This window comes from Equus quagga, chromosome 8 (genome assembly GCF_021613505.1).
Source record: "Equus quagga isolate Etosha38 chromosome 8, UCLA_HA_Equagga_1.0, whole genome shotgun sequence".
Lineage (NCBI taxonomy): Eukaryota > Metazoa > Chordata > Mammalia > Perissodactyla > Equidae > Equus > Equus quagga.
In genome coordinates, this window is record NC_060274.1 from 34,714,624 (window position 1) to 34,735,418 (window position 20,795).

General features: G+C 37.8%; 1 protein-coding gene across 1 annotated transcript in view; it reads right to left on the bottom strand.

Annotated features, from left to right (window-relative positions):
• Positions 1-7,252: 7,252 nt before the first annotated feature.
• The window catches only part of LOC124243288 (uncharacterized), a 34,661-nt gene continuing 21,118 nt past the window's right edge, over positions 7,253-20,795 (bottom strand). The window contains exons 4-6 of the mRNA XM_046668913.1: positions 17,838-17,912; positions 9,282-9,611; positions 7,253-7,787 (exon numbers count right to left, since the gene is read on the bottom strand). Of these exons, the coding sequence (XP_046524869.1) occupies positions 7,645-7,787; positions 9,282-9,611; positions 17,838-17,912 (548 nt within the window). The 3' untranslated portion in view covers positions 7,253-7,644. The remainder of the gene's footprint in view (positions 7,788-9,281; positions 9,612-17,837; positions 17,913-20,795) is intronic.

The window sequence follows — 20,795 nt, forward strand, 5'->3', positions numbered from 1 at the left end:
ACCTCCAGGCATGAACACCACTGTTGTTGCCTGAATTCTGCAATTTTTCAAGCATAAGCACTTCTCAGATTGTTGTCTGCCTGTGGTCATTTCCTGAGTGCTAAATGGTTAGTTTTGTTCATCTAGTCCATTTTATAATTGCCTTTCAAAATGAGAATTACTGACCTCCTCACTTGACCAGACAGAGTCAGAAGGCCTTGCTAGCATTCACTTTTATGTTATGTAAAGTAAACATATTACTGTGTTTTAATTAAAAATTTGGTGTTATTTAGGTCTTTCGAATGATTCCAAGACATGTCAGCTCATTGTGGCTCCAATGCCATTAGCCTGACAGGCGGAAATTTAGCCCAGAAACAGGAAGACTTGGTCTGACCGTCTTCCTCAGACTCCTTTCAAAGTGAGAAGGCAGTTAAACCACCCCAGTGTCTCTACAGTTTACAGCAGTTTAATGGCTGGAAAGTGAAGCCTTCCAACCACCATACCTTTCTCTATTTATTTCACCACAAACACAACCTGAACTATGTGACATTGATGAGGTTAAGATGTGGGACACAGTCTTTTCTTAGGATCCTCAGCCATTTTTCTCCTGTACCAGGTTTGTTCTTTGCCGTAATCCAGGCAGACGTTCTCATAAGAAAACACATCCCTCCTGAAGTGTGTTATCTGACACGAGGAAAGCACGGGAGGCAGGCTGCTTATGAGCGTGAGGAGGTCACATCCCTGAACTGCTGCCTCGGTCTTCTCCCTGCTCCTTTTTTTTCCCTTCTATTTTTCCCTTCCTATTTTTAGAGGGAAAACCTACATAATGGAAAACCGGTATTATTTCCACAGGGACATATCCTAAGGTAATAATTCCAAAGTGGAAGGACTGCATCAAATGCATGAATAAGGTGAGGCTCTCAAGGCATTGGCCCTCAGTGGCTGTAGCAGTGGTCGCTGGCAACAGTGCATGCGAGTGACCACTTGGCGTTGGCCTCAGTATTAGGAAGACCTCACAGCTGTCTCGGTCACTGGATACAGTGACCTTGAAAAGATGTAGATTACGTTATCTGTACCAAATCTCAAATTACTTGCACTTATGTAATATATGCAAGCTTGTCAGCAAAGAGATGAAGGAAGAATAGCAGTGGATAATAATTCTTGGTCTATATGAATATTTTTAGAAGTACCTATGTGAATCCATTGTGACAGATTAGTGTGAGTGATAGATCCCATTTTAAAGTCTTTCCTCCTACAAGAAATAAAGTAAACCTTTATTAACAATTACAGTTTTGTTAACCAAAACCTGTTGAGGATTAAGCACATGCATCTCTTGTTTAAAATGTTATGCACATAGGATGTAATTTTGAAGAAATTGTTTCTTTCTTTAATGGAATGGGATGCTATTTCCCCTCCCCCTTCCCTACCATGTAGGTTCTAAAGAAGCTGAAGAAAATCAGGACAGTGAAAAACACTTGTACAACTATGAGCACTACTTTTGTTAAAGGAACTTTTTGAAAAATGAAACTGTAACAACAAAGTAGTTAAACATGGAACATTTACTTTGAGTAGATTCCAAGTAAAAGTCAAAGAATATGAGTGTGAATATACAGCCAGATTTGTCCTACTTACATGAATTGATCCGTCACATTTTGTTAAGGTTACATTTCTAAACATTTTCTGCATAGGTGTAAATTTGTGAAGTATGAAAAATATCTCAGAGTCTGTAATTTCTAAAGAATGAGCATGAGTTCATTATTGTTGACTTAGGCAGAATGTCTACATGTCAGACAGTCTTTATTGACAAATCCTAACTTACCTGGTGCTGTGAGGGTCGCAGTCTTATGAGATGTGGTCCTGTTATTACTCCATTTACACTTGAGGCAAGTGGCTTGAGAAAGGGTGAGTAACTTGTCCAAGGTCACACAGGGAGGAAGTGGCAGAGCCAGGACTCATGAGTCGCATATACACCAAGCCCAAAGATGATATCTAAGCACTCAGTGTATTAATTTAACCTGGGAAAGAGCTCTCCTCCAGACATGCTGGGCTCAAACAGCGGATGCAGCCCATCCTCATAGGAAGCCAAGGCTCACTCAGAAGTTGGCTCTCAGATCACAGATAAGAAGAATGGATTGTATGATTTGTAGGTGCTGTGAAGTCAGACTATGAAAGCCCAAAGCATCAATCTCAACAATAAAGCTCTACTTCTGCTTGGGACAGACAGACTGAGTCCATGATCCTGGGTACCCACTTTGCTCCAAGGAGTCCTGTCTGCTCTTTCCTTCAGAGCATGGTCATGAGAGTGGACTGAGATGCAGCATCTGAACAGTCCTGGGCATAAGATTCCCAACTCACACTGTAGCTAGTTGGAGTAAACTCTGTGTATAAAAAGCAGGGAACCCCCGACCACAGCCTAAGAGTATGTTTGATAGCAATTGTTTGTGTGTATAGATGGTTATTTTTCTCCCATTAGCTGTGAGGTTTTGAAAGTGAGCAAAGCTGGTTGTGGTTTAACTGTCCTTAATTTATCTTATGACACCGTAGCTACTGCTTGCACAACCCCAACCAGTAGGGGTCAGTTTGAGCATGCGCATTTTCCTGGAATCAATCACATTTGACAGAGCATGTACACAAAAGAAGCCTGAGAAAATAACACATCATCAGCCACACCAGCGCCCTCCTGCCACCCAGGCTGTCGCCTCCACCACCTGTGCTCTCCCTCTCTGTGCCGCCTCGTTCAGGGCAGCCCAGGCCCAGTGCGGAAGGAAGTTGCTCAGAAGTTGGAAGCCACAGGAGACACTGCCTAGTAGTGCCTGGCAGTGAAGTCAGCTGTGCAAAGCTCTCAGTGATTTGCAAGTTCCCCCTCTTTGCTTCTACTCTTTCCCAACACAGATATAGTTCCAGGTCTCTAAGGAGAGGGCCAGGGATTGGGCCTAGAGAATCTGATCAGATTCATGGGGATCGAGGAGTAGATCTAATTAAATTTAACCATTCTTGTATCATGTGAGTCTAATTTTATTTCCAAATGGGAATCTCTAGTTGATTTCCAAAAGAACATATTTCACAGAAACTGAAGCTGACTGTCAGGAAATAAACAAAAAAGTTTTCCCAATTTTAAATGAGACATTGTTTATTTTTAATGTATAAATGTTTTTATGTTAAAAGGATTAGTTAGAGAAAATAGAAAAATATACAATCTCTTATCATTTTTTCACCCTCTTACCATATATTGAATGTGTTGTTTTATGCCTATGACTGCAGAAATACAGAGACACATATCAGTGAGTGTCATACCTGTTGGTATTATTACTCAGTAGAAGAAATGATCAAAGGACATAAATAAACGTTTCACAGAAAAATAAATATAGGATTGCAATATATGAAAAGATGCTCCTTTTAACTCACAGTAAGAGAAAAGCAAATTACAACTGTGATGAGAGACTATTTTTCACCTGTCAGATTAGAAAGTCCTGAGACACACTCTTGGCACTCACCGACACTGATGGAATTAATGGTGCTCTCTCTATCGTTGGCAAGTTTGCAATACTTATCAAAATGACCAATGCACTTTCAAAATGACAGAAAACAGCATTGTAATTTTATCATTTTTTATTCTTTTCTTCTTTTTTTTTTTTGCTGAGGAAGATTCACCCTGAGCTAACATCTCTGGCCAGTCCTCCTCTATTTTGTATGTAGGTCGCTGCCACAGCATGGCTGATGAGTGGTGTCGGTCCATGCCCGGGAACTGAATCTGGCTGCTCAGCTGGCGTGTGCTGAATTTAACCACTACACCACTGGGCTAGCCCAATATAATTTTTGCAATTTTTTTAAGAGCAAAAGATTGGAAATGAGCCAATGATATATCACAGGGAACTGATTGTATAAAGTGTTGCACATTCAACAGTGAAATATCATGCAGCTGTTTAAGTGTCCCTCTACACTGACATGGAAAGAGCTCTAGGATGTTTAAGGGAAAAAAGAAGTGCAGAATAATGTATATCGTTTACCACCTCTGTGTAAGAATGGAGGAAATGAGAATATATATACAGGCATATACCTTTATATGTACACTCATATTTGCATAAATAAAAACTGGAAGGATGCACAAGAAACAAAAGTATGGCCTGTAAGAAGCGAGGAGGTAGAGACAGTGGTTGAAGCAAGATCTCTTAATGCATTTTTTAGAGTGTTTAAAATTTTGAACCATGTGAGGTGTTGTCTAATGATCTACCAGTATTTACAGGGTCATGCTATGCATATTATTTTCTCAACAACTTTTTCTGATTAATTATCCACTTCTTTAAACAATCTACAGTTTTTGAAGATGTATAGTAGGCAATCGTATGACATCTTTCAGTTTAATTTTTAGTTTCTTATTGGGAATTTGGGTTAACTTGGGGCTGCTATAAATGATGCTACAGTGAGTGAATGTCCTTGAATAAAAAGCTCGTACATATCCTTCGTTTCCTTAGGAAATCGATGGGTGGAATGGTTTGAACACATTCCTGGCTGCAGCATGTTCTCCCTTGTGTAATGGGCTCTGTGATGGCTCCTCATTGCGTGCGATCTGGGACAGCAGTGCTGGAGCTCAGGAGATATTTCAGTTACTTGCTGGATGCAACCCTGGTGCACATTAGAATTACTGGAGGAGGTTTGTTAAAGTCTGATGGTTTGTTGTGATGAAGACTGGACCTCAGTGGTTTTTAAAGGCTCCAAAAATAAGAGCCGCTGGAATAATGGGTAGAGCAGCAGGTGCTAAGTCAGGCAGACCTGGAGTCATGTGGACCTGGCACTACTCCATGTTTAATCTCAGGCGTATTTCCTAGCCTCTCTGGGACCCAGTCTTCTCATCAGTGAGATAAGTGTCATGCCCATATGTGCTACAGCAAGAGCATTAGAAATAAAGCATGCAAACTTCCTAGCAGAATTCCTGATGCTCACTAAGTCATAGTTACTTGATGTTATTCAAACTAAAAAAACGAAAGCAGACAAGTGAAAAAAGGAATAAGATAACATGACAGAGTCCATGGATTTACCCAGATAAAATTTCACGGCTAATGAAAATGTTACGTTTCTAGACTTTCGGGTGAATTGTGTTACATTGGTATAGTACCTTCTCTGGTTATCTTTTATTACTCAGATTTTCTAATTGGCAGTTATATGCAAGTTTGATTAATATAAAGGGGAAAATCAAATATTATTTAATTGTGACCTGCTTGATTGACAGAAAGTCTTCAAAATGAAGTGTTTGAGGGAAAGAATTCCAAAACAGCAGAGAGAATTCATAAGGGGGAAATTTTGAGAATTGTTGCCTCGAGGTTTCCCTCTGTTACAGCTGAGAAGTGTATGGAGACACTAGCTCTATAAAGACATTGAGACATGAGTGTTTTCATGTGGAATTGTGTACATCTTTGCCTAGTTTCCCATTGCACACCTGTGGATTCAACCTGTTCTGGTATTCATTTATCCAGCAAGGTGCTGTGGACTTTAATCACAGAAGTCCTATGGGTGGGTGGAGGTCAGTGTATAAAAGACTTACCAGCATAAAAATTCTGTGACAGGTTGGCCTATGACCGCTGAATTGTCTGAACAGCATAGGAGCAAGAAGAGGAGGTGTGGACATGTGAAGAGGCAGTTCTCTCCACCAGCTCTTAGTCTAATAAGGAGGGAAATTTTCCTGTTTTAATTGAAGCTAAAGTAACTTGGATAAGTAAGCTGGGTAAATTTAGACAATGTGACATGATCAATAACAAATCACACAGCTAGTTAGAGGCAGACCAAGGAGCCAAGGCTCTAACTATGGGGTGTGAGGTGTTACTTCTGTGCCAGTGTTCCCCCCACCACAACACGTGGCAGTCATGCTGTGGTGGAAAAGCACATGATGGCAAAGGATGTATATCCTGCCTCCTACCTTGGAAATGCACCTGGACCTACCAGAGGCTTCCACAGGTGATTCTGAGGACCTCCGAACCCATCCAGTCTAGGGCAGGAGCCAGGGTGTCAGAATGGGGCACCCAGAGAGCACCATCAATGGGATACTTCTGCTGGAGGCTCTCAGTTCATTTCATTAGCAACCCCCAAAAAGTGGTTGCAAATCTAGGACACAGGGTCACAGAATAAAGAAGGATTTTCATAGTGTTGATAAGAAAGTGACCAATTATTATAATAACAGAGTATATACATGAGGAGAAAACACAGATGCAGGCACAAATCCTTAAGAGAATTCTCACTTACTCCTTGGAGGATGCCTTTAGTAGAGAAGCTGTGCAGGTTTTGCTTTGTTTTGCTTTTGCCAGTTGACAGTGGTTGAAAGGAAAGCCTCCTGATAGTAGGTAAGAAGATACTGGCTCTGAGTTCAGAGAGACCTGGCTTTAACTGACTATTATTTATAAAATAGTGACCTTGATCTAAGAGCTGAATCTCTCCAATATCTAGACTGTGGACTATAATTGTACCTCCTATAGGGGCTATCAGGGTAGTAACGGGATTGCCTGATGCCTACCAGAAACTCAGAGTCCCTATTCCGCACACGGCTAAACTTTCTGTGGGGAAATAAGATTACAGATGATTCAAAAGTAGAAGTGCCAACAGTGGATGCTAATGCTGTTGAGGACTTGCAAGTACCAGGCATAATTAACTCATCTAATCCACACAACTCCAGGAGACAGGGCGCTGTAATTCCATTCTACAGATGAGGAAGTTATGGCACAGAGAGTTCAAATAGTTTGCCTGAGGTCACACAGATGCTAATACTAGACCCAGGATTCAAACCCAGGCAGTGGGAGTTCAGAGTTCAGGGGCTTAGCCCCTCTATGGCGATGCCTCTTGGTGTGAGTACAGGTCTCATGGGGTTATTGTGAGGACCAGAAAACACGGTGCTTGTGAAACATTAGTGTAGACCTGAGCACACACAGTGCAAGTTGTGCTAGATGTTATACTGATGCCATCAGAATGTCCAGGACCAAATGAGTGTGAATCTGGTGATCTTTGCAAGAGAAATAAACTGGGTGCCTTCAATTGGCTGTGGCTCCTCTTGGAGCCAGTGCCCGAAAGAAAGCTGCATGACCACCATCTCAGGGAAAGAATTAGAGCGGTGTATTGATCATCATTACAGCCAACACTGGATTTGATGGCTCAGGTGTCATGCTGTTTCTTACCCTTGACTTTCCATTATATTTCATCTAATTAAAGTACACAAAGACAAATGTAGACTTGTGATTTTTTTTATTGTGCCTAATGTGAAAAACAAAGTACAGTATTCAAGTAGCAAAGATGTTATATTCAGGGTGTGTAAAATGGAAGGCTTCGAGGTGGTTCTGGTTAAATGGCCCTAAGGGACATGACTAGAGCAGCATGCTGTCTGTACTCAGAAGGCATGGTCATTCAGGTCCTGGAGGAGCTGACGGAGATCACGGAGACAGTGGTGCTAAAGGACCACCCCCAACCCTGCCCCTGAGTAATGGCAGAATTCATTTTGTTACAGATTAAGGTTTTCTGTTTGCCCAGTGGTTTGAAAAACCATTATACAATAATGACAAGATAGAAAACTACGCATGTGAACTGAAAGAACCCAAATGTAGAGAGAAAGCCCAGCTAGATCCTCAGGAGACACAGTTAGGGAAAATAAACACTGGAGACAACTTTCCTTTTTTGTACCACCATCTGTCATGAACTCCGTGCATTGCCGCAGACTGCTGTTCTCCGGAGCAGACAGGAGGCGATGATGGCCAAGTGTCCGGCACTCATGAGGAGCAGGAAGAAGTAGGTGTAACAGCCTGAAGTGTAGGTGAGCTGCAACTGCAACATATCTAAGAGAAGTTGTTTGATTAGTTTTGACTATTGCTATGAGAGGATGGGACATATGAATGGAGGGTGGTCACAGTTGTTTATTTCTGATGACCTACGTTGCAGTGACGCCCCGCCATCCAAACCCAAAAGTAAACATCTACCACCACCACCACCACAGACAACAACGAGACAACTCAGCATCCAGTTTACAGGTCATGTCAATCAACAACCTCTTCTAAATTCACTTAGACCATTCTAAACTATGAAAGTAAGGTGTATTTTTAATGAATGAGTCCATGAGGGCAAAAGTATTTGTGATAAACAGCTTTTAGCATTTCTTCACCCCTACAATATCTCTAACAAATCATAATAGCTAAGATTCATTAACTACTAACCAAATGCCAAACACTTGTTCTGAAAGCTTTGCAAGCAAAGTTTTAGTCTTAAGTTTTACAATAACCTGTGAGATTATTATTTTCATTCAGTACATTACATTCAGTCAGTACAGAAAAATTCCTTCTGATTTATAGGTCCTCTGGGACCTTTGCTCTGTTGTGTTCATGCTCAGGGCTTTCAGTCCCGAGACTAGAGAGTTACTGGACCACTGCTGGGACCAAAGCACGTTCAGTCCTCTGCCCACACTGTCTCATTATGTGCAGCATCAGCATCAAAGGGGTTCCTTGGGGACATCATGCCTGAATCATGCCTGATTAGGAAAGAACGTTTTCTCTTATAATAGTGCACCCGCCTTGGGACAGTAAGTCAAGCTAGTGTCCTCATCTACACATCCATTCCAGGCTTGGCACAGGCCAGTTCTGCAATGAATGTTTGTTGAGCTACATTTACCAATGGCATGAAATACATTCATTATGTAAAATGGAAATACGTCTGTAGACATAAGCCTCACCCAATCTCCAATTATAAAATTTTAGCTTATGGTAGTACGTAAAATACAAATCTGGAAAACTGATGACTGTAATAAAACTGCACTGGCCAAATTATTCTATTTCTGGTTGAGTCATGATTTGGCTCCATCAAATGAGCACAATTTTGTCACCTAATAGCATTGTTTTGGGGTTGTACTCTGAGGATAGCAAGGTGAAAGTGAGAGTGACTCTCCTTGCTGGGTAGAGCGTTCCTGAAAGATGTATAATTGCTCTTATTTCTTGATCCATCTCTCTTTGATGCATGCCTTGTGTTTCTGAGTTGTTAGCTGCTTTCACATATGTTGTTTCATTTAATCCATTAAGAACTCTAAAAATATCACTAAGATCTTAATATTTTGGATGATGAAACTGAGGCTGAGAAAAGTTTAGGAAATTTTTCCTTTTCCTTTTTGTGTTCCAAGGCCCAACTATTCTAATTCTAAAGGGAAATAGAGGGACATTTATGTTACCAATAACAACATATAAGACACATTTATATTTGTTTGTTTTCCCTTAATACTTGACAGAAAAGCTGGGATATTCCCTTTGAAAGAAAAGTTCTGGCAGGTTATATTTACATTGACATACCATCATTCTCTGAAGGAAAAAGAATCTCCTGGTCAACCCCTCCTTTATTATTCTCGTGTTGGACGATACATTTGTGTCCTTTATTCAATGACTTTTCAGTCACGGTCAGCCAGCTGAGTTTCATGTACGTGTCATTAGTTTTCATGGATTTTCCCTCCTGGGATTCCAGAATTGTGTTGCAATTCTTTTGTTTCCAATATACCTTAATAACGTCAGGGAAGAAATTCTCAAGAAGACAAATGTATGTTCCAGTCCTATGGAGGTTGATTTCAGCAATTGAAGGAAGAAAAATGGTAGGCTTGGGAGAAATGTTTGCAGGAAGGCGTCTATCTGTGGGGGAAAATGGAATAGCAATTAAAAAGTATTATTAGAGAAGCACAAATAATGTGTGATTTACAACAATCTAGCACATGGTAAAAGAAGAAAAACTGCCATTGAGTTAGTGCTCACCATGGCCTTTTATCCACAATGGGTTGTGAGACATATATTGTTCTCATTTTCAATGGAAAAAGTGGTTCCAGATGTTAGGTAACTTGCCCAGAGTCACAGCTATTAAGTAGCAAGACCTGGATTAAAACCTTGTGTTTTTTCTTTCTCCACATGCTAAGATGGGGGATGACTTTTAATTGTACTATTACAAGGCTTCTAATATTCATGAACACACGTATTTTTAAAAATCTCTTACGTTCTATCGTAGTGGAGCATGCTTTCAAGGTGGGTGGATAGGTGGTGGGAATGGGGGAGGAGACCAGGTAACTTTGATGATGTCTCTACACGTGAGAATGTCTGATCCTTTCTAAAGTACTTTCCTTTTCCCATCCCGTGAATTTTGTAACTTATGCTCTTTTGGCCAGGTAACCCTTTGTCATGCTCTGCAACTCTGTGAAACGTCGCTTCATTTAACTGTTTCTGGAATGCACCACATTTGTCTTATTTGTCATATAAATAAATATCAGGAAGAAGTTTTTCATTTTTTAAAAACAATGCACAGTCACCTGTTAATGGGAATCTATTTCCGCATGTACTTGACAATCAAGTTGATCTTTTAGCTCAAATGTGGATCCCTAGCTCTGTTCTTACACAATGGAGTTATCTTACCAGATGTCTAACTTTATATAACATCTCATTTTCATATCTGAACCCCCCAGATTTTTGAGTAGGGCACTATTTAAGCTGCAGCTCCAAATTATTTACAAGCCTTGAATTTAAAGATTTTATTTTTTTCCTTTTTCTCCCCAAAGCCCCCCAGTACATAGTAGTATATTCTTCGTTGTGGGTCCTTCTAGTTGTGGCATGTGGGACGCTGCCTCAGCGTGGTTTGATGAGCAGTGCCATGTCTGAGCCCAGGATTTGAACCAACGAAACACTGGGCTGCCTGCCGCCGAGCGCGTGAACTTAAGCTCTCGGCCACGGGGCCAGCCCCTATGAGCCTTGAATTTAGAAGCAAAATAACAATGTTTTCAAAACTTCTATTAATAAATTGATTATCTTCAGAAATGCTATTACGTTAATCTTATCAAGCAAGGCACTTATCAGAATTTTGTTTCACTTTAGAATATGTTCTTCAAAAGCACATTTTATTTTGGAATTTCTTGAGGTTTAAGCGCGACGAGGAATACAGAGTATTTTGATTCTCATTGTCTCCTCCAAAATTTGTATCTAGCCTATAAGGCTGCTGAACTGTTTTAGAGCTCTACTATTTTATTTGTCATCACATGCTGAATAAAGTATATATGTAATTGGTGTAATATTAAATGTCACAGTTCCAGAGTCTCTTGCAGACATAATGTCAAAATGTATAAGAAAACATCATTGTTTAAAAAAACATGCCAGTTGAATGCTGGAGTGTTACTTGATTATACATTTGCTGGTAATCTAATGATGGGAATTATAAATATTAAAATTCTTTCCAATTTGATCTCCAATTGACATTCAAATGCTTTACTAATATTCTCTTTGTGCTAGCTTCAAGTTAAATAATTCAATGGACAATTTCTTAAGAAAAGGAGAAGTAGATTTCTTATTTGAGAAGAAAAGAACAAAAATTCTTCAGAAGTTATGTCTGTATAGCAAAGTTTCTGATTTTTATAGTAAAGTAGTTAAGCAAACAATGTCCAGTTTTGGACCCATGCTGTAAATACAATTAGGTCATAATGTGCTTATTTTAATTTTATACATCTTGCTTTTAGCGTAAATGGTATTTTATTGATTATAATAGTAAGACACTATATTTCTCCAACCTTATACTTTGTTTCTAGTTCAAAAAGCGTGTTATATAAAATGAGATTAATTTTTCAATCATAATTGTATTTACATAATTTTAGTCTTTACTCAATATATTAAAGAATGTAATGTTCATCTTAGGAACTTTTGTTTCTTCATAGGAATGCTTCTGATTTATTATATAAAGAAATTGAAAGTAAAATGATGAATTAAAAAATTTCTGCATGACAACACGCTATTCTTCCCTCTTGTCTATTTTCCTCACCTAGATTTTGTTTCATTGTTTTCAGGATAAAATGAATCTTGAATTTCCATAACTTTCTCAATATAGTAGTTAACTGAGGATTAAATAGTGTACTTGTGTAAATATGGCTAGTGCCTATACTTTAAATCATTATATTACATGTTTTTCCTTAAACATTTTTTAAAAATTATTAACAGTATTTTTTTAGGTGAAAATAATTTTCAGGATTCAAGGAATGGAAACCAGGTAAAAAAATAAATAAGCCTGTCTAATGCATTTATATACATTCATCTGCATAATCCAATGATACATTTGAGTGGAATTGCCTGAGTTGTTTTTATTTTGTTAAGATGCAGCAGTATGGGGCCGGCCTGGTGGTGCAGTGGTTAAGTGTGCATGTTCTGCTTGGGCGGCCAGGGGTTCGCTGGTTTGGATCATGGGTGCAGACATGGCACCGCTTGGCAAAAGCCATGCTGTGGCAGGCGTCCCACATATAAAGTAGAGGAAGGTGGGCAGGGATGTTCGCTCAGGGCCAGTCTTCCTCAGCAAAAAGAGGAGGATTGGCAGCAGATGTTACCATGTTAGCTCAGGGCTAATCTTCCTCAAAAAAAAAAAAAGAAAAATAACAAAATATATTAAAAAAAGATGCAGCAGTATGAATTCTAACATAAATTTACCAAATGTCAACTACATTTTTCATTGAAAGTACGATGTCTCAAACCCACATATTGATATTGATTTAAGCATTCTCTAGCTTCTTCTTGTAATTTTTCTTTTATCAAATAATTATAGCTATTTCATATTTAAATATGTATTTCAGACTTTTGACATATTACTTATATAGTTGATTTAACATCTTGACAATTTTCTGTTTAAATTTAAACTTTTTTCTGGTAAATATGAGCATGAAGCTCAAACTTGTTGGCTGTTTATTTTAGGGCCAATAACTGTTAGTGTTAGAGATGACAGCAATTAAAATAAAGGATTAAGATGTAAAGCACATAGAACAACAAGAAAATAATAAACAAACACATTTCAATCTCATCTTCCTTGCCAAGTGATGGAAAATTCTGCCAAAGACAAATAACTCCAAATTCATTTTTGTATGTGAGTGGACAGTAGGATGAGTTTCCACTTGAGCTGTTAGAGGTCCAGCTAATCCTCTGGCAGTTGCTGCTCTGTCAGTGTCATTGGCTGCAAACTCTCCTCACTAGATGCAGTTTTCCCTTCACATTGGAATCAGGGGAACACGTATCCAGCACCTGTTATGAGTTGGACAATGTTCCAAGTACTTTATCCACACAGTTTCATTTGATTCTCATACAAGCCCTGCTGGATACCCACTGTCATCCCATTTTATGGATTAGGAAACTGAGGCCAGGCAATAATCGCCCAAGTTCACATAAGCAGGACACAAGTGGTGGAGCCAGGCCAGCCTGACTCCAAAGCCCGGGCTCTTTGACAACACCCTCTCACCGTTAGAAAGGAAATGTGTCAACTCACACATTTACCAGTGATTATAAACTGTCCATGGGCCAAACACTTTCATGATAATTACATACGTTCTACTTGAGTCCTTTATGAAAATCCACCTGTACACAAAGCCAAACCCTATTGTCACATTTGCACAATGTTGGCTATGCTGTTCTCTGTCATGAGGATTTGTTTTAAAACCTCTCCTAAGATTTCTTCATCCCTCCCCATGACATTCCTGCTTTTCCTAGTCTTTCTTAAGTATTATTCCAATTTAATTGCTTCTTGCCTTCCCTCTATTACCTTGGAAATTTCCATTCTTCCGATATCCTTTGACAACAAGTTTTGTTCCATCACCGAGGAATTTTGTATAATAATTCCACAGTTAATCAACCAGAATGAAAAACTTTAGACTAATTTCCACAGTAATCAACCAGAATGAAAAACTTCAGACTAATTTAACTTCTTGGAGTTCTTCACATTCTAGGGAACTATACTGGCCTGCGACTCAGGAGACCAGGGATCCGGTGCTGGCGCATTTTGCTGGATAACTTGCCGCAGCTTCTACGTCAGCACCTGCTGCTTCCCCTTTAAGTTACGGAGATGGCTTCTTTCCTTAAACCTCATGAGCCAACTGTCCTAGCTTCGCCCTTCTGCAGCTTCTTCAGCTCTCTCAGCCTTTGCAGAATTGAAGAGCATTATGGCCTTGCTCTGGATTAGGCTTAAAGGCATGTTTGTGGCTGTTTGATCTTCTATCCAGACCACTCAAACTTCCTCCATCTCAGCACTAAGGCTGCTTTGCTTTCTTATCATTCACGTGTTCACTGGAGTAGCACTTTTCATTTCCTTCAAGAACATTTCCTTTGCAGTCACAGCTTGGCTAACTGGTGCAAGAGGCCTAGCTTTTGGCTTATCTCAACTTGCATATGCCTTCCTCACTCAGCTTAGTCATTTCTAGCTTTTGATTTATAGTGAGAGACGCGCAGCTCTTCCTTTCGCTAGAACACTGAGTGGTCACTGTAGGGTTATTAAAAGGCCTAAGGTCACTATGGTTGTGTCTCAGAGGAGAGGGAGGCCCCATGAGAGGGAGATGGGGAAACAGTCAGCGGAGCAGTCAGAACACACACAACCTTCATCCATTAACTTTGCTGACGTAGATGGGCCCGGTTCATCATGCCCCAAACAATTACAATAGTGACGTCAAAGATCACTGACCACAGATCACCATAACAAATATAATCATAATGGAAATGTTTGAAATATTGCGAGAATTTCCAAAATGTGACTCAGAGAAATGAAATGAGCAAGCGCTTTTGGAAAAATGGAGCTGATATACTTGCTCGACGCAGGGTTTCCACAAACCTTTGCTTTTTAAAAATTGCAATTTCTACAAAGTGCAATAAAGCGGCACACAATATAATGAGGTATGCCTGTGCTTGTGTATTTGATTTTAGGTCTTCTCAAATAGACTTTGGAAAGAGGCAGTTGAAATAAGTGACAAATTGTTTGTGCATTATAATTTATTCCTTTTTCTGCCCCAGCAGTTGATAGTTTAGTGAGGTCTAACTCAAATGTGACGTGAGAGGTGGGAGAATATGTTTGCAAATCTCAACTCTGTGATATAGACACAAAATATGCTGAATTCAAACAGACTGAAAGTGCAAGAACATAAAGTAAGGCTCTCTTTCTCAAAACTATCCCTCAGAAAACAAGGGTCATCTTATGTTTCAGTCCTTGTGCAACCTGTCATATTAAAAGATGCTCTTCTGATACTCTGCTGTGATCAAAAACTACTGCTGGGACAAGATTTCCCCTGAAACGAACTCACTTAATGCCACTCTTGGAGCTAGGACTGGTAAAAGAAAATAGAGAAATTGAACATGGATTTGGTAAATATTACTTGGGAAAAAACCTCTACAGTTTATTTTTACATTGCACATTTAGAGAATAACAGAATAAATGAAAAAAAAATGCTTTCCTTTTATTTTATAAATGGATAATTGTGTCTTTAGATAAAATATCCAGTGACATCATCCTATGGGCATCCCAAAACAGACACTCAGCCCCTGTGATGACCTGGAATGTTGCTCTAAGGTAGATGTTTCAAATGCACGTGAAGACTGTGAACAAAATTTTTAATGAAATGTGAGGGCAAAAAGAGCAATATTTCTCACCTGGTATTTGTATTAATATAATTTTTAACTTTGTGGCTATAATCCAATTAAGAAATTAAATATTATAAGTGGATATTTGACTTTTATCTATTTCATTATAAATTAACATATTCAATTTGCAAAAGCCCCTCTCTTTTTTTCTTCCAGATATTTCTACCGGAAAATGATAGATCACCTTATATTCAGGCTATTAAATTTGAGATAATGCTTATTATATTCTAATCATTTTTAGAAGCAGGTAACAATTAGTCTTCATAATTGAAAGTTTTTTCCAATTACTGACCATTTGTTCTAATGTGAACTGTAGACTAGATGGTAATTAGTACATTTATCTGTACTCCTGAATTCATAACAAATTCCAGTGGTGGTGATTTGCGTATTTTTATCATTGACATTTTTATCGCTGACTATGTTGGTAATTTCCATATTTAATTTCATTTAATCCTCACAACATCCACTTGAGATTGTGGTTGCATCTATAGAATGAGTGGATGGAAATATACAAAAATGTTAACAGAGATAGTGTGTTGATAACAAATTTTAATTTTCTCTTTATCTTTTGTATTTTCCAATCTTTTTCATAAGAGGTAAGTAATGTTTTTATAATTTTAGTAGAGCAATAATGAATGAATCAAAATTTGTTTGCTAAAGGATGACTATTCAGAAAGCGACAGATCCAGAATCAAAGTCCATATTTTTCCCAGCAACACACTCTCCTAAAAACTATTTTTCAGGACCTACATGAATTATATCTCTGCCACTTTTAACTTGATTGCTACAATTTATATTGAACATATAATCACTTGGGAAAAACGGCACCAAAAAGTTGCTTTTCAATTTATGAATTCTATGTTTACATGATCACAACCACTAAGAAACCAAAATATATAATTTCTTTCATTTTTTTCAATGTTTCATCAACTTTGCGAAAATTCTTTGAAAACTTTTGTTTCAAGGGATCTAGAGGCTAAGAACATCCTTGTGAGACAGTCTCCTTCATTCAGGCAAAGTTTCATCTTTAAGGCTAACGAGAACTGAACGAGTTTAACGGACTGAACTTAGGAACAAAACAAACTCATCTCATGACATCCTTGAATATGGTTGCCAGGTTAAGTATTTTAACAGCTGATGTTGCTCATCCTCTGACCAAATGACAGGTTTAGCAATTTTTGTTCAGTTTTCCCCATTGGTTATTTTTGGAACCAATAAATAAAATATCTAAACTTCATTACAAATCTTTTAATACGGAAATACCAAATGGACCTACAGCTGCACTCCTTATGGGCTCACAATTGTTCTAACTAGTCACTCCTTGTGAATCTCCTCCTTGCTAGGTCAGATAGAGAACAGCCTGCAAGGGCCTGGTTGGAATTAGAACACTTCTCCACTAGACTAGAAGTTTTTTGGGGTTTTTTTCTATCTTTATTTTCTTCCCCCATTTACCTCCAGCATTCAGCGCAGAAACTGTCTTCAGTGAATGTTTGCTGACAGAATGAATGAGCAAATGAGGATGTAAAAGCATGAAGACTCTTCTCATGCACTTTGGAGCTGAAATGGCTTATTGATCTTAGAAATTCCCAAAACTGGCCCATCGCTAAGCAATTGAACAAGAGTTGTGATAGCATAAATTTTGACTGATGTCCTATGTCTAAGAAACTAAAGTAATAAGAAGAGAGATTTATCGATGTTCTGTAAGCATTTACTTGAAGAATTAATGTTTTGCACTGCTATTAAGGATGAGATGAAAACCAATATATAGGTTTTGCAGATTATTGTGAGAAAGGAGCACTATGATTTATCTCAAAATATAGAGAAGAGGTAATTAATAAAAGTGTCTCTCAGGCCAGCCCGGTGCTGTCCAGCTAAAGATTGTGTGCTTTGCTCTGGCAACCTGGGGTACGTAGGCCCAGATCCCGGGTGCAGACATACACACTGCTTATCAAGCCATGCTGTGGCAGGCATCCCACATAAACAGTAGAGGAAGACGGGCATGGATGTTAGATCAGGGCCAGTCTTCCTCAGCAAAAAGAGAAGGATTGGCAGTGGATGTTAGCTCAGGGCTAATCTTCTCCAGAAAAAGATGTCTCTCACTTAAGAGATGTTCTACAAGAAAAGTAACTTGAACCGATAACTTATACCACTAGTTTATAGATATGGTCCTCAAAATATCTTGTATTTCTAGCTTGAGTCTATCCTTTTTTCGCGTGTGTATTCTAAAAGTATAATTTAAATATACTTACAATCAGGGAAGTGAACAAACCATTTATGAAGCAGTTTTATTTTCATGTATAATGACCGGTAGCTACAAACTTGCTTTCCATATGCTGAAACCGAGTATGTGGCACTCAGATAAAAGTGACCCTAAATTATTTTTTCCTAAAAGCATTTATCAGTTTTTCATTACTAGGGTAAAAATAGAAAAAGTAGAAAAAAGTTACTTACCAGAGGGAGTTACTATGAGCTTAGTCCCTTTTCCAAATATCTTGATCCAGTATGATGTCACACTGGTTACAGCTTCTACAAAAACTCAGCCTTCTTTTAAGTTTCATGATGTAACTATCAGTAAAAAAACTATACTTGCAATTTGATTTTCTGGGTTCCTTTGGAAGTCCTTGAATAAAGTATTCTGCTACCAGAGATTTTTTCTTTTAAGTTTTCCTCAGATAAATTGTCCCAAACGTCTGTTTTACAACAAGGCAGTAATCATTAAAAAGCATTCAAAGAAAATGAAAAGCAAAGAAGAAAAATAAAAGAGATCAGACTCAACTCATCAACCAACTACTTTTCTAAATTACTGGGAAAAGCATTCAGAGAATTGTTTTTTTTTTCTTTTCCAGGTGTTCAGTTGTGTTGTAACTGCTCAGAGATACATCAAAGAAATGGCCCTTTTGTTCTCACAAACACCAGGGCTGCCAATTTGGGAATGTATTTCTGAGAAGAAGAAACTCTTCAGTAATTGAAATGGAAATATACCAATACAAATATACTTGAGAAATGTGAACAAATTTCTTCATTTTTAATGAAGTCACCTTTACCATTTGGAAATATACTTATTCACCCAGCACTGTCAAATGAGAAAATAATTTCTATGATAACATTACTTTTCCTGGAATAAAAGAAGAAATTTATACAATTCTATCACCTATGAAATGATAGATTGTTCATTTGAACTAAAATTTGAAATCATATCAAACATCTTTTGAGATCACAGGATGTGAAACTAGAAAGCAACTGTAAGAAGAAAGCTGAAAAAGTCACAGATATGCTACTGAATAAATATTGGAGCAATGAAGAAATCAAAGGAGAAATAAAACAAATACCTATATTAAAATGAAACGAAACACAACATACCAAAATCCATGAGATGCAGCAAAAGTGGTACTAAGAGAAAAGTTTATAGCAATATAGGACTACCTCTAAAAACAAGAGAAATCTCAAAATAACACTTTACCATTACACCTAAAAGAAGTAGAAAAAGAACAAATGAACCCCAAATCAGTAGAATGAAGGAAATAATAAAAATCAAAATGGAAATATATAAAATAGAGACTAAAAAGAAAATACAAAGGATCAATGAAACTAAGACCTGGTTCTTTGAAAAGACAAACAAAATTGACAAAACTTTCCTAGGCTCAAAGAAAAAAAGGGAGAATCCTCAAACAAATAAAATAAAAAATGGAAGAGGACAAATTACAGCAGATATCAAAGAAGTACAAAGGAGTACAAGAGAACACTATGAAAAGCTATATGCGAACAAATTGGATAACCTGGAAGAAGTGGATAAATTCCCAGAATCATACAATTTTCCAAAATTGCATGAAGGAGAAATAAAGAATCTGAATAGGCCAAACACTTACAAAGAGATTGAAAGAGCAATCGAAAACCTCTCAAAATACAAAAGTCCAGGACCAGATGACTTCTATGGTAAATTCTACCAAGCATTCAAAGATGATTTAACACTCAGCCTTCTCAAACTTTTCCAAAATATTGAAGAGAAGGGGACATTTCCTAACTCATTTTATAAGTTCAACATTACCCTGATACCAAAAACAGAGAAGGACAACACAAAAAAAGAAAATTACAGGTCAATATTGCTGACAAACATAGATGAAAAAATTCTCAACAGAAGTTTAGCAAATTGAATACAACAATACATTACAAGGATCATACACCATGATAAAGTGGGATTTTTTTCCAGGGATGCAAGTGTGGTTCAACACACACAAATCAATCCGTGTGTTACACCACATTAACTGAACGAAGAACAGAAATCATATGATAATCTCAATAGACACAGTGAAAGCATGTAACAAGATTCAGCATCCACTTATCATAAAAACTCTCCATTAAATGGGTACAGAAGAAAAATACTTCAACATAATAAAGGCCATATAAGTCAAACTCACAGCTAAGGTCATAGTTATTGGTGAAAAACTGAAAGCTATCCCCCAAGAACAGGAACAAGACAAGGATGCCCACTTTTGTTACTCTTATTCAACATACTATTGGAAATCATAGTGAAAGCAATTAGGCAAGAAAAGGAAATAAAAGGTATTTGAATTGGAAAAGAAGAAGTAAAATTGCCAGTATTTCTGGATGACATGATTTTATACACAGAAAACCCTAAAGAATCCACCAAAACACTATCAGAAATAATCAATGAAAACAGTAAATTTGTAGGGTGCAAAATCAACACATAAAATTCAGTTGTGTTTCTATACACTAACAACGAATTAGGAGAAAGAGAAATAAAGAATAAAATTCCATTTACAATTGCAATGAAAAGAATAAAATAACTAGGAATTAATTTAATCAAGGAGGCGAAAGACCTGGTACACTGAAAACTATAAGACAATGTTGAAAGAAATTGAAGAGAGCACACAGAAATGGAAAGATTCTGAGCTCATGTATTGGAAGAATTAATGTAGTTAAAGTGTCCATATTACCTAGAGTAATCTATCAAGTCAGTGCAATCCCAATCAGGACCCCAATGACATTTGTCACCAAAATAGAGTAAAGAAACCTAAAATTTATATGGAAGAACAAAGGACCCCAAATATCCAAAGGAATCTTGAGAAAAAAGAACAAACTGGAGGTATCAAGCTCCTGAATACAACATATACTACAAAGCCATAGCAATCAAAATAATATGGTACTGGCAGAAGATTGGACAGACAGATCAATGGAACAGAACTGAGAGCCCAGAAATAAACCTACCACATCTATTTGAAACTAATCTTTGACCAAGGAGTCCAGAACATACAACGGAGAAAGAAAAGTCTCTTCAATAAATGATGCTGGGAAAACTGGACAACCACATGCAAAGGAATGAAAGTAGACCATTATCTTATACCACACATAAAAATTAACTCAAAATGGATTAAAGACTTAGAATGTAAG